This window comes from Akebia trifoliata, chromosome 3 (assembly GCF_017979445.1).
Source record: "Akebia trifoliata isolate Shusen 1 chromosome 3, ASM1797944v1, whole genome shotgun sequence".
In the NCBI taxonomy this organism is placed as follows: domain Eukaryota; kingdom Viridiplantae; phylum Streptophyta; class Magnoliopsida; order Ranunculales; family Lardizabalaceae; genus Akebia; species Akebia trifoliata.
Genome location: NC_141377.1, coordinates 32,553,638 through 32,567,156, shown reverse-complemented (window position 1 = coordinate 32,567,156; position 13,519 = coordinate 32,553,638). Strand labels below are relative to the sequence as shown.

General features: G+C 33.8%; 1 protein-coding gene across 1 annotated transcript; it reads left to right on the top strand.

The window, feature by feature from the left end:
- On the top strand, positions 1 to 12,741 carry LOC147406428 (T-complex protein 1 subunit zeta 1). Its single transcript, XM_086434466.1, has 15 exons — positions 1 to 240; positions 348 to 411; positions 1,731 to 1,866; positions 2,850 to 3,001; positions 3,170 to 3,217; positions 4,914 to 5,006; positions 5,979 to 6,085; positions 7,558 to 7,672; positions 7,924 to 8,010; positions 9,737 to 9,941; positions 10,136 to 10,230; positions 11,732 to 11,800; positions 11,911 to 12,018; positions 12,138 to 12,256; positions 12,353 to 12,741. Exons 1-15 carry the CDS (start codon positions 107 to 109, stop codon positions 12,426 to 12,428), a joined length of 1,608 nt encoding a protein of 535 aa, XP_086290592.1. The 5' UTR covers positions 1 to 106; the 3' UTR covers positions 12,429 to 12,741.
- Positions 12,742 to 13,519: the final 778 nt, after the last annotated feature.

The window sequence follows — 13,519 nt, the reverse complement described above, 5'->3', positions numbered from 1 at the left end:
TGAGAATCTCTCAGAAGTATCTCTATTAGGGTTTACGGGTTTTTACTTCGACCATTTCTCTCGCTCTCTCTCACTCTCTCGATCGAACGGAATCAAATCGAGAAAGATGAGTATAAGAGTTCTGAATCCAAATGCAGAAGTCCTGAACAAATCTGCAGCTCTGCATATGAACATCAATGCCGCCAAGGGCTTGCAAGATGTTCTCAAGACCAATCTCGGTCCCAAAGGCACCATTAAGATGTATAAACATCCTCCTTCATCCCATCTCATGTTCTTTGATTTCGATTTTTTTTTTCTTCTTTAAATCTAAAATATATTACTCTATCATTCACTCACCGATTCTGTAGGCTTGTTGGTGGATCTGGAGACATCAAGCTCACTAAAGACGGCAACACTCTCTTGAAGGAAATGGTTTGCTTTTCAAAAACCCTAACTTTTTTTATCTCCATCTCCTCGTTTTATACTCGAATGAATTTGTTTCGACTGGGTTTTGTTATTCGTCAGCAAATATTATCAAATGATATTAGCGCCTTTGTGTTTCCTTTGTCAATGTTCATTTACTTCCTTGTATTATTTGCGGTAAAAGAATTTTTTTTTTTTAACTTTCTGTGCAAAATTTTGCACAAGAATGGAGATCTGAACAAGCCCTAAGTTTGTTCAGATTTCATATTTACTACTATAAGTTGATTTGTGTTTTTCTATGATATGAAGACGACTGTGTGTCTAGCAATCGAAGCTACCTGAACCATTTAAGGGAGGAAAAAAAAAAGGTTTTATTTTTAGAGCTGCTATTGGCACCCCAACTTTTACTTGGCTCAAATTATAATCTCATCATTATAACACTCGTTCAAACAATTTCACCCCAACTGAGATTATAACACTTGTTCAAACAATTTCACTCCAACTTTTACTTGGCTCAAATTATAATCTCAACATTATAACACTCATTCAAACAATTTTAGTAGTTGTTTACAAGTAGGATTAAACTCATAAAAAATCAGAAACCTAAAAAAGAAATCTAACCAAAAAAAAAATGAGAGAGCTTCTAATGACACCCCAATTTTTACTTATTCTCAACCATTCATTTAGTTTTTTTATTGGGGTGTAATATGTAAAAATTGAGGTGCCAATAGCAGCTCTTTCCCCACCCTCTGACCATCAGTATTTGCCAAACCGAGCTCTTAAATGCAGTCATAGTGACAAAAACCTGCATTTTTTTTTTTGTGGAAAAAATTGATTAAATTGCAATTTTAATAATCAATAAATCACATATGTTTGATTTATCATTTAATAATTTCGTTTAATATTATGTTTATTATTTAATATCTGAAAAACTTATTTTTTATATTTTCGTATAATTATTAAAAGAATTCCTATCATTTCCTGACTTTTCAAAAAAAAATCCGAAGTTTACCCTTGACGAATTATTCCCGGCCCAATTGTTCTACTTCAGTGTCATTATAATTTATGAAGACTTCAAAGTTTATTAGGGCCTGTTTGGATTGGATATATTTTTCTTTTGCATCACCCAAAGCCTACTTTGAAAGGCTTTTCTGTGGAAGAATTTTGTGGTCCAAAAGTACTACTCAAAACATCATACACTAAAGCAATTCTGAGTTCTGGTTACACAGTTTGTACTGTTTTTTTTTTCTTCCTTTTTTCTTCTTCTTCAAGATCAAAGATACATGTTATGTCGTTCTTTTATGTGATATTCCTTTTATGGTTTCCAGCAAATTCAAAACCCAACAGCAATTATGATTGCAAGGACTGCCGTTGCCCAAGATGATATAAGTGGAGATGGTACAACTTCTACGGTGATTTTCATTGGTGAACTTATGAAACAATCAGATCGTTACATTGATGAAGGTTTGTAGCACTTTTAAGGATGCTGTCATAATGGATTTTTTATTCATTTATTTGAATATGTTTGAGTGGTTAACTTTGTGTAAGTTTGCATTTTCTGACTGTCTCCCTCTTTTAAAGAGCTTGTTTAAATAATTCCTTGAGTATCTGTCCATTGTATCAAAGCATGATAATATTGCATTTATGTTTGGTGCATATAGCTAATTGTGCTCATATGCATGATCGTTAATGAAACAAGTAATGTTTTATTGGGAATTATAGTTGAAAAGTAGAACTCCAAAAACCCACCTTCACAATTAGACCTATAAAAAAAAGGTAGGTACGAGACACATGATCTTCATGTTGAGGATTGGGACCTTCGATGCCTCTTACCTAAGATATCTGCGAGGTTAAATATTAAACTATGTATGTTATCTCAACCATTCAATTTGGCTCAATTTATTTTGGATGATGAGAATGATATTGGTACAGCTCGAAAGAAAAGAAGTATCATATTATTATTGGTCATTTGAGGATGTTCGTTATTTTGTGTAGATCTCCTCGGAGGTACCCATTCAGTAGTGAGTCGTAGTGTCTTACTTTCATGAGAGCAATATCGTGATGTTGTGTGCGAGGATGGACATTTTGGGGCAGATACCAAGACTTGAGATATGGATAGATATACCAATGGGTATATACTATAGAAGCAAAAGCTAGCCAAAAGGGTAGCACCTTTGTCCATATCACACTCACATTCTCTTTATTCATGAACTTTTCCTCTTGGACTCCGTTGGTCATGCCACTGCTTCAGTGTGTAAACCCTTCTATTTTTATGTAAAAGTTTCTACAAAATAAGATTTTAGCGCTGCCCAAACAATGATTGCATTTCCTTTTATTGGTTTTTTCTGATTTTACAATATGTCAGTTTGATTTTGCTTGATATTTGGGTTTTTATTATTCTTTGCTTGCTTTTGGTAACTATTGTACATGAAATCCACATGTTCCAGGGATGCATCCACGTGTATTAGTTGATGGTTTTGATATTGCAAAGAGAGCAACCCTCCAATTTCTAGAGAAATTTAAGACACCAGTGGTGATGGGTGATGAACCTGACAAAGAGATCCTGAAAATGGTAGCAAGAACAACAGTTAGGACAAAGGTATCTTTTCTTTCGACGGAGTATTATTCTTCTGTTTATTATCCTATATAACTTTGGCTGGTATATGATTTTGTTTGCTTCAACTCTTGTTTTGTTTGATTGCGCATATTTCTTTTATTGTATCTGGAATTTTGTGATAATCTTAACAATGTTTCTTCTCTTGTATAGCTGTATGAAGCATTGGCAGATCAATTGACCGAGATAGTTGTTAATGCGGTGAGTACTGTTGTTCCATTACTGTCTTTTCAATAGATAGTTGTCTATTGCACAACTCAATAATGTTATCTATAACCTTGCTTAGAACGACAGCTATTCATGAAATAAAAGTTTGTTATCCTTTTTCCATAGGATGAGTTAGATTTTTGAATAGGCATTTAAGACCATTGTATTCTAGGCCAGTGATATTTGGGTTTAGGATGTGATTAGAGATTTTTGACTATAGCTAGACAATTTTCAATTCGTTTTATTTTTTTTTAAACATTTTTAGCAAGGTTTGAACTTACTGAGGCCCTGCTTGGTTCATTATTACAAATATTGAACTTGCATGCAGTTTGGACTCATGACCCTTTTGTGTTTTACATGATAATATTAATGATTTACTTTTAGTTTTCCTGTTTTGTTGTATAGACAGTAAGTATTTTGTTTATTAATAGTCTTTCAAATTATATTCAAGGATATGGAACTCTACAGAAACATCTATTGTATGCCATGTTAACAAGTAAATTCTTCTCATAGTAGGCATAGTTCTCTCCAGATTGTAAGAGGTTTAAACTCATTTGAAAAAAAAAATTAATGATTCAGATTAATGCATGAATTTCAGACCTGATTGAATACTTCATGAATAAATGGATTGAATTTTGAATTATTAAGTGATTTTTTTAATGCACTTTTTAAATGCTAAAGTCAAAATTTCAATTTGATAACAAGTACATATTTTTTAAATTTTTGCCCAAATTTTTTGACGTAATTTGGCTGAAGAAGCATTAATTGTACTTGAACTTTTCCTGTGCTGTTTTTCACTGTAAACTGAATTGCTAACTATGGCAGAGAAGTTATGACATAGCGGAAGTGTGTGAATCAATAGATTCAATAGGTAAACAAGCATTAGCTTGAAAGAAAATAAAGCATTAAGCTAAAAAATAATTAAGAGAGAAAATATAATTGAAGTGATATGTTTCAATTGATTTTTTGAATTTCCTATTTAGAGTTCCTTATATAGATAACTCTATAATAACAACTTAGAAACATTTTAAAATAGTAAAATGTAACTTTTCTAACCTATCTATAACATAATACTAACTTTCTAAACCTATTATAACTCATTTTGGACACTTCTAAGTACTTCTAATAATAACCGAAAAAATAAAAACGAAATTAGAATAATAATAGAAACTAGAAAATAAATTAGAAACTAAATAAATAAAAAACTTCCTAAAGTTGAAATGGAAATTAACCAATTTCGAAATAACTTAAAACTGGAATATCCTAAAGACATATGACTAAAATCAAAATTGAGTTGAGTATTGACCCAACTGGGTCAACCCGAACCAAGTTGGTCAGACCCGAGTTGACCAAGTTTGACTGAGTCAACACTGCCTGAAAATTATGGTCTTCCTCGTGTCGATGCCCTACATAAAGTTTTTTTTTTGTTAGTATGTCCCACATAAAGTTAATATTCTATGACGTAATCAAATTTCCTTTTTCTGTGTGCCTGGTTTGAATAAACATGTTTACATATTTCCTTTTTCTTTTTTGCTTCAAGTTCATATATGCGTGAGGTAGATATTGAGCTCATTTCTGTGGTATTATCAGTCATGACCAACTTACCAATCTATTGTTATGTAAATGTGTTGTGGAATTATTTGCTACAATTTATTACATTGTAAATAAAATGTTATTTGGATATGAATAGGTGCTCTGCATTCGCAAGCCTGAAGAACCCATTGATCTATTTATGGTGGAGATTATGCATATGCGCCATAAGTTTGATGTAGACACCCGTTTGGTATGTCAAGCTACCTCTTTTTTATCCGTGAATTTTAATTTCAGGCCCACAAAGTCGTCATGGATATATTTATTAAGCTAAGCCAATATTTTTTTTTTTTTTAGGGATACATATAAATTTTATTAAGAGACAGAAAAAAGGACGTTAAAGAGGCCTATCTGCAATACAATAAAATAGCAAGAAAGAGAAACAAAGAACTATAAGGAACTTAGGATGAACATAAGAGATCCCGTTTAAACAACATATCCTCTAAGAAGATTCCTCTAAATATAATGCAAGTTGAATTGTATCATACATGAAGAATATCGTCCAGAAATAACAAAACAGATGCCTTTTCTATTAATGTTTCTGAGCAAAATCTTGATAATATAATGCAAGTTGAATTGTATCATACATGTTTATTTCTCTTGCCATGCCATTTTATTTCATTGTGATTGTTTTTGAGTTATCGCCCATGACACCAATTCCTTGTTTTATTTGAGAAATTTAGATGCTTGTTTAAGCACTGGGTGGCAATAAGTTATTGTAATTTTTCTAGAATGTGTAGATTGCCTTAGACTGATGTTAGATATCTTTTTTAATAAATGATTAGGTTTTAATAAATAACCAGAAAATTCTTTTCAAAAATTTTTTTTAAACTTTTCAAAAAAAATAAATAACCAGAAAATAGGGAAGAGGTGGTTCCCCTACAAGTTATAAAAAGAAAAAGAAAAAAAAAACAGCCAAATTATGGAAAATAAGGGCCTTCCTGATAATTATTAACTCGTAGGCATTAATGTCTCCTTGTTTTAATTCAATATTATTTACTCCTTTTTAATGTTTAGTCAAATGTGCATGGTTATGATGCAGCCAGTCCATTTGTTCTTATAAAATTATTTTCTTGAGTCTTACGTTTGGGTGTTGAAGTTTACAATGTGATATTTATCCTAATTATTCCCAGTTTTCGATTCTGTTTCTGTGCTATTTTTCTAGGTTGAGGGTCTTGTCCTTGATCACGGTTCTAGACATCCTGATATGAAGCGGCGGGCAGAAAATTGTTACATCTTGACTTGTAATGTATCTTTAGAGTATGAGAAAAGGTATTTGTCATCTTGTTTTCAAAATATACATATTTTTTATTCCATTTCTTTTATATTGGCATTTTAAGAAACACTTTCTTTAGGTTCAACTTACGGTATAAAGAAATATTAAACTTTGAGAATCACGACCCCAGATAAAGAAATATCAAACTTTTTTTGTAAATAAAATTTTATGAAATGGGAAATATAAGGAGGAGGTTGAGAGACCTGCCTACAAAACAAATAAGCAAAGACAATAAAGGATAAGCAAAATGAAAAAAAGAATAAGAAATCAACAACAGATGGATTCCCATCTGAACAGAAGGCCCTCAAATACGACACCTTTGAACACCTGAAAGACTTTACCCAAAAAAGTATATAGCCCAAGATAGAAATGATAACCTCCAGAATCGAATGTTCCTATTGTTCAAAAAGCTTGGCAATCCGTAATTTAATTGAACTGTTGATGTTGTTTTGTGCATGGTGATGCACACATTTTTTTTAATTGGTCTGATGCAGGCATTTTGAAAATCCATGAACTAGATATCAAGAAAATCTGCTCGAGATGATGATTGGAGGATGCCAGATTGGGTAGTGAATGGCAAGAGAAGCTCTAAGTTAATAATGATCTGACCATGTAGAGAGGATAAGAAGAGAAATCAGAAGAGAACGATAAGGGAAAATATGACTTAATTCATATGGAATTACTTTTGTGCATAACAAGGTTATGAAGTGAAAAAAAATGTCAGATTATAAAGAAAATCAGATGTAAAACGGAGAAAAAAATGTATAAGAATATTTTCAAATATACTATTATAATATGGGTTACCAAATCTTACTGCAGATGAACTCTGACATCTATCCTTGAATGGTTCTCTTTTAATACTGATAAAACTAATGTTTATTTCTAATGGAATGTGGGTCTCTATTAATCGTGCACTGAGAATGAACACCTAAACTCTCTTGGGGGCATTTTACATCTCTATGCATTTAAGTGTTGCAGCCTTTTGCTACATACTGACATTGAGGAGCCTATTTTATATTATGATGCTATTTAAGACTCCAATTAAGTTTTTACCTTCTTTGCTTTTCTGATAAAAATTTTACGCTTAACAAAAAACAAAGACCTGAACTAAACTGATAATCATAGTAGATGAAAATGTAGAATGTCTAGAGCCTAATATTTATTTAAGTTGTTTCATTTAAGTTTTTTTTTCATAAAAAAAAAATCTTTGTTATCATTAATCTTTGTAATTGGTGAACATGTAGCCATGATGAATGCTTATTTTCTTTTCAATTTTTAACACTTCATCCTACCAAATATCTTCTTTCGGATCTCGAATATAAAAGTTTATGCAATTTTTTTTTTCTTTGTTAACTATTTCCTTAACTTTTTCCCTTCTAATTTATTTTGTACATTTAGCCAGGCTTTCTTTTGGATATTGGTTAATTTTTTCTATAGACTAAACTGCAACTTATATTTTACCTTTCAGTGAAGTAAATGCAGGGTTTTTCTACTCAAACGCGGAGCAGAGAGAGGCAATGGTTGCTGCTGAAAGGCGTCAAGTTGATGAGAGAGTGAAAAAGATCATTGAATTAAAAAATAAGGTAAAAGGATTTAAATGCAGTCCTACATTTGTGATGCTTGCAAATTGGGATGAGAACCTCACCTCTTTGTCTTCTTAGTTCTGATGATTCAAGGGACCATCTCACTATTATTGTTGCTTATACACAACTTGTGTATGCATCCAACTTATTTCCTAGAGTACAAATTCTTTGTGACTTTTGAAATGAGGAAAATTTACTTATATGGTGGCTATCTCAAACTGTACTTGAAACTGTTTCTATTCTATGTGCAGGTTTGCTCGGGTAACGATAGCAATTTTGTTGTTATCAATCAAAAGGGAATTGATCCTCCATCACTGGATCTTCTTGCTAGAGCAGGGGTTAGTTATGTTTACACTTGATGCATTCTAGATGATCTTCTTTTTCTTGTTCATTCATAAATTCGGGTTTGATGGGATCTTTTATTAGGTCCTGTACCTGGTTAGGAGCATATCTTATACTTAAAGTCACATTAAACACCTAAGGTTGGCTTTTGTTTCCAAGAATGTGGTGTTAGTTTATAGAAATTGCATTTTTTCTTTGTTCATTTTTTTCACCAATTAGCTGCCAAGGTGATCTGTTTTCTTTGGATGGCTGTTTTTGTCCTCAATCTGAAAAAAAAATAAAGCTGTCACGGAAGGAACATGAGACATGTGAAGTAACTTAGATTCTTAGAGTCTAAATTCATCAATCGGGTATGATTCATGATTGTGGCAATTCTTTTATCAGTTTCCTTGGCTATCCCCTTTGTTGCAAGCGCTTTAATGATAGGCACCATTGAAAAAAATGACTTCTCAATATGATTAGAAATGGTTTCTCTATTGTTCTGATTGCTGAAATGGTAACTTTTTCTAGTTTTTAGGGAAAAAATTAATCCTTTAAATCCTTAGGTTTCCATCAGTACCCAATTGCAGGAAAATAATCTGCCATAGATCAGAGTTTGCTAAAATCAGGAAAGTTCTACAAACAGTTCGTTCTTTCTTTAGTGGAAAGCCTCAAGACAGATGGTCAAATTCTGAGTTGAGTAAGGAACTGTAGAACACTAGGATGCAAATGGGCTAAAAATGGACAGGAGGTTTGGGAGTGACTATAGAACATTGCTGCTTGTTTTAGTGTTAAAGTCTTGCTAGTGTGTTATTTAGAGTTTTAGGGGACTGGTTACATAAGTAATCATGGGGCTCTAGTTATGCAAGATTCCAGGTTCAGTTTAGGAATGAATGAGGCTGGAATTTTTAGGGTAAGAAGTTGGGTGGATGGGGTTGCTATAAGTTTGGATGAACAAGGGTTTATAGAGAGCTCAAAGCTTGATATATAGTACTAGGGTTCAAAAGGGGAGGGGGCTGCAATACTAGGTTGTAACATTTGATTGAGAATAGGGAGATAGAGGAATAGATATAAGACTATTTCACATCCTTGATGTCTTTGATGCAGTCTAAGTAATCGGAACAAAGGATTCACACCTTTGTGGAATCTCAGCAGAAACGGCAGCAGTAAAATTCTTCTGTTCAATATGAGCCCAAAAACATGATTGGGTTCCGTATGCGTGTAGAGCATAAAATTTTATGAACTTTAAAGAAAGACTTTCACAGTTGGATTCAAATATTAAATTTGGCAGTTCAGTTGCTGTACATTTTTAAGTCTTAGATGAGGCCTTTTTTTGGAGTTATATTTTAAAACCTAATCTAGACTATGAACTCTAGAGGGCCGAGGTGTTATTGAACCAAAGTGGCTGTCCACATGGCCCAAGTAAGGACCTCGGTCTATCTATCCTTTTCCTACACACGTGTATATGTGGCTGTGTCCAATAACAGACATCTTGATGATACTAATCATAAGGATAAATCCAAGTTGTTGAATTTTTTGTTTACACAGTCAAGATCATGTGCGTGTGGAATACTCAGTTCAAATGATATTTAATTCTCACCGTTCAAAATAGATTCTCAATTTCCATAATGAAGACACAAGAAGTTGTTTATCAGACTATAATAACTTATTTATCATTGCAACTATGACCATTAATATTGTTTTTTTCCTTTATATGGAGCGTCTAACTCTGGTTTTTTGTAGATAATCGCCTTACGAAGAGCAAAGCGGAGAAATATGGAGCGATTAATTTTGGCTTGTGGAGGGGAAGCTGTTAATTCTGTTGATGATTTGACTTCAGATTCTCTTGGTTGGGCTGGACTAGTATATGAGCATGTCCTTGGGGAAGAAAAGTATACTTTTGTGGAGAAAGTGAAGAACCCTCACTCCTGTACAATCTTAATAAAAGGTACCTGAGCTTCTTTTGTTTCTTCAACCCAATGTTGGCTGGGAAGTAAAGTATTAATTTCCTTGCCAAAAATATCTTTACAATGTTTTCCCATATGTTTATTTTTTAATACTTTTTTTTCTGGTGGGGTAATTTCCTATATGAATAAATTCAAGAACAATCTCTTTCTCAGCACTATATCTTATTTTTCGCAGGACCTAATGACCATACAATCGCTCAAATTAAGGATGCTGTTCGTGATGGTCTCAGAGCAGTGAAAAATACAATCGAAGATGAAGCTGTTATATTGGTGAGTGTTTTTTTTTTTATCTTTTATCGTTAAAATTTTCAATTGATGTTGTGCTATTTTAACTATTGCATTTGCAGTTTGTCTATATCTCAAATTATCTTAATGCAACTTTGTCAAAAAATGAAGAAAAGAAAATCCTAATGTAACTTCGGAAAATGTTTATAAAATCGGTTTTCTGGTTCATAGAAAGTTAGCATTTCTGTTTGTTAGCTGATGATATGTTAACAGTTGTGCTATAATTTCTACAAGGAAAAAAAGGAATTTTGTGATGCATGCTGTCTGATAGGTCCTGCCAATTCCTGGCTTTCTCCACCAGTCACAGGGAAACAAGTAAAAAAAGAAAAAAAACATTCCATCAGCATTTTGAGGGAGTCATTGGAGGTCAAATCAACTGCCTAAGCACTGGTTGCTCTAAACAATGATGTGGAAAGATAGAAGTTGTTGCTTTCTCTATATTATTTTTACTTTCTTGGCTCTAGTTTGAACTTTGCCAAGATGGCTAGATTATGTGTTCTATGTGACATGGAAGTGAAGAAGATGCACAGAACTGCATCAGATTGTTAGGCAAACAAACTCACATCACTGTCTTTGAACACACTTTATATATTTGGCCACCCTGGATGGAGTAAAGGGTTTGGTACGGTGTTTGATTCTGACCCTCCACGAACCACTAAGATTTTTCTACGAGTTCAATAAGGTTGATTTTTGTTGCAAATATAACTTTAAATGTGTATTTTGTTGCATATGGTTAATTCTACATATCATAAGATATCCCATCAAATAATCTATTATTATCCTTATTTATTTTATAAAAATAATTACGTTGTTCAAATATAATATAAAATATAATGCCTGGATTCACAAATCCTGTTTTTGGGGTTCGATTCCATTCCTCCATACCCTTGTCAGTCTTTGACAATGCATCATACATACTTATTTGATAACCGCTTAAGCCTTCTTGAAACTCAAAGGATGTTTATTTTGACTCTCTTGGTGTAGGATTAGCACACAGTCACATTCTCTGGCCATCCAAGTCTATTGCTACCTACATATTGCCTCATAGCTAATCAGGGATTGCACCATAGAGTCCGACTAGCCCTACTAAGTTAGTTAGGATTTCACCCTCACTATGGGTCCTTGGGTTCACATTGTGGCATCCAAAAACATGATCCGATGCTTCAGGGTTGTAGAAGACAAAATTCTATGTACTTTGGAAAAAATTTACAAAAAGGATTATTTTTCACCATTGGACTTCAATTTTAAGTTTGGGGGTTATGTGGAAGTTCGGTAGCCGTCCATTTTCAAAACCTTAGATTAAGTTCAAAAGAAATTGTTTAAAAGAACCAAAAAAAAAAAGATCACATCAAAGTTTTTCAAATAAACTTAGAGGGCTGTGGTGTTGGATTGCTGATGTGGTAATCCATTTGAGCTAAATGACCCTTAGTAACGCTTGAAATCTTACTAAGTTAGTAAGGAAAATGTCTCTTTGTTTATTGCTCAGGGTGCAGGAGCTTTTGAAGTCGCAGCCAGACAGTACCTAGTCAACGAAGTAAAGAAAACTGTTCAAGGGGTAATATAATGTTGCTGTTTCTCCCATAATTCCTAGTGTAGAAGAAAGAAAAAAATATATCTTTAATGCTTTCTGAACTTTGCCGATGCATTTATTTTAAATTTGAACAGCGTGCTCAACTTGGTGTCGAAGCTTTTGCTGATGCTCTTCTTGTGGTGCCCAAGACACTAGCAGAGAACTCTGGCCTTGACACTCAAGATGTTATCATTGCCCTTACGGTAATATTTCGTTCCCGTGCTCAATGATAAACACATTTTCTCTCCCTCTTGGGATGGATGGAGAATAGACACAGCACACCCGTCTTACACCCATTTTTTATGTTTTATTTGATTTTAAGGGGGAGCACGACAAGGGAAATGTAGTGGGTGTGAACCTGAATACTGGAGAACCAATTGACCCTCAAATGGAGGGTATATTTGACAATTATGCTGTCAAGCGCCAAATCATAAACTCAGGGTGGGTAAAACCCTAATCACTTGGATCCATTCATTTTTTCCCCTTTCTGTGGGTAATTTATTTACTTAGCGATACTAGCTACTTTTCTGCTTGCAGGCCTGTAATTGCTTCCCAATTGCTACTAGTGGATGAAGTAATCCGTGCTGGGCGAAACATGCGGAAACCAACTTAGCTCTTGTGCACATCGTCTTCATTCTTCTGGAGGAAGAATTCTCTCTTTTTCTTTGCTTGTTCAGAACATGTGGATTATATTTAGAGCGGAACCATGCTTTTGTGGTCCAACGGTTTTGCTGGATTGAGTCGGGTTGCCTTGCACTGTTTGGCGGTTTGGGGTTTAGGACACGTGCCTTTGGCTAACCCCCTTGAAATCTTGTCAGATTGAGTAGTGGTACTTGGGTACACTGTTAAATTCAAGAACACTCAATGGGGTTTCAACAAAGCTTCTGTTATCTGTATTGGAATGAAATCGAAGATTTGGATTTAAATCTGGAGACCCATGGTTGAAGTGTTTATTATACTTCATTTTCAGGGTAGAGTTGCGGGTGCTAATTCCCATTGTCACCAAGTTGGAATACAAATTTAAAACGGTAAAGAAAAATTTCAGAAAAAAGGGGACAAAATGGGGAAAAATAATAAATGTATGTTTATCTTATTCAAATGACACCTCAGCCTTTTAGACATTTAGCACACTAGAGTTTGCCTACACCACGGGCATTGGGTATTGTGAAAAGAAAAGTTGAGGTCAAGAGGTAAAGGCCTGTGCCAAAGCCATTTCTTTAAGGTTAAGGGATGTAAAAGTGGATAAAAGATAATGTTGTAGGGGTCAGTGCGAAGAGTTGTATTATAGAAAATGGAGTGAAAACAAAAACAAGTAAAAGGAGTAAAATGGGAGGGATATTATTGAAAAAAGAGGGGGAAGGAAAGGAAATACAATTAAGGAAGTGGGGGTATACTTTACAAAATGCCTATAGTAGCCACCCTCTTTGAGGGGCTGAGGAAGTACAGAACTGTAGTGCCTGTAGTAGCCACCCTCGTTGAGGGGTTGAGGAAGTAAAAGAGGATAAATAATAAATTTAGAGTGATATTATTAAAATAAAAAATTGAGCTTTAAAGCGTAAAAGAGAAAAAAAGGGTTAAATTAGTAGGGTTTTATAAATAATAATAATAAATAAATAAATAAGAGGAGGAGTGGGGAAGACAGTTTAGTCAAGTTGACGGGGTATGAGGAAAACAATAGCTACCCACTATTGAAAAATGCGTGAT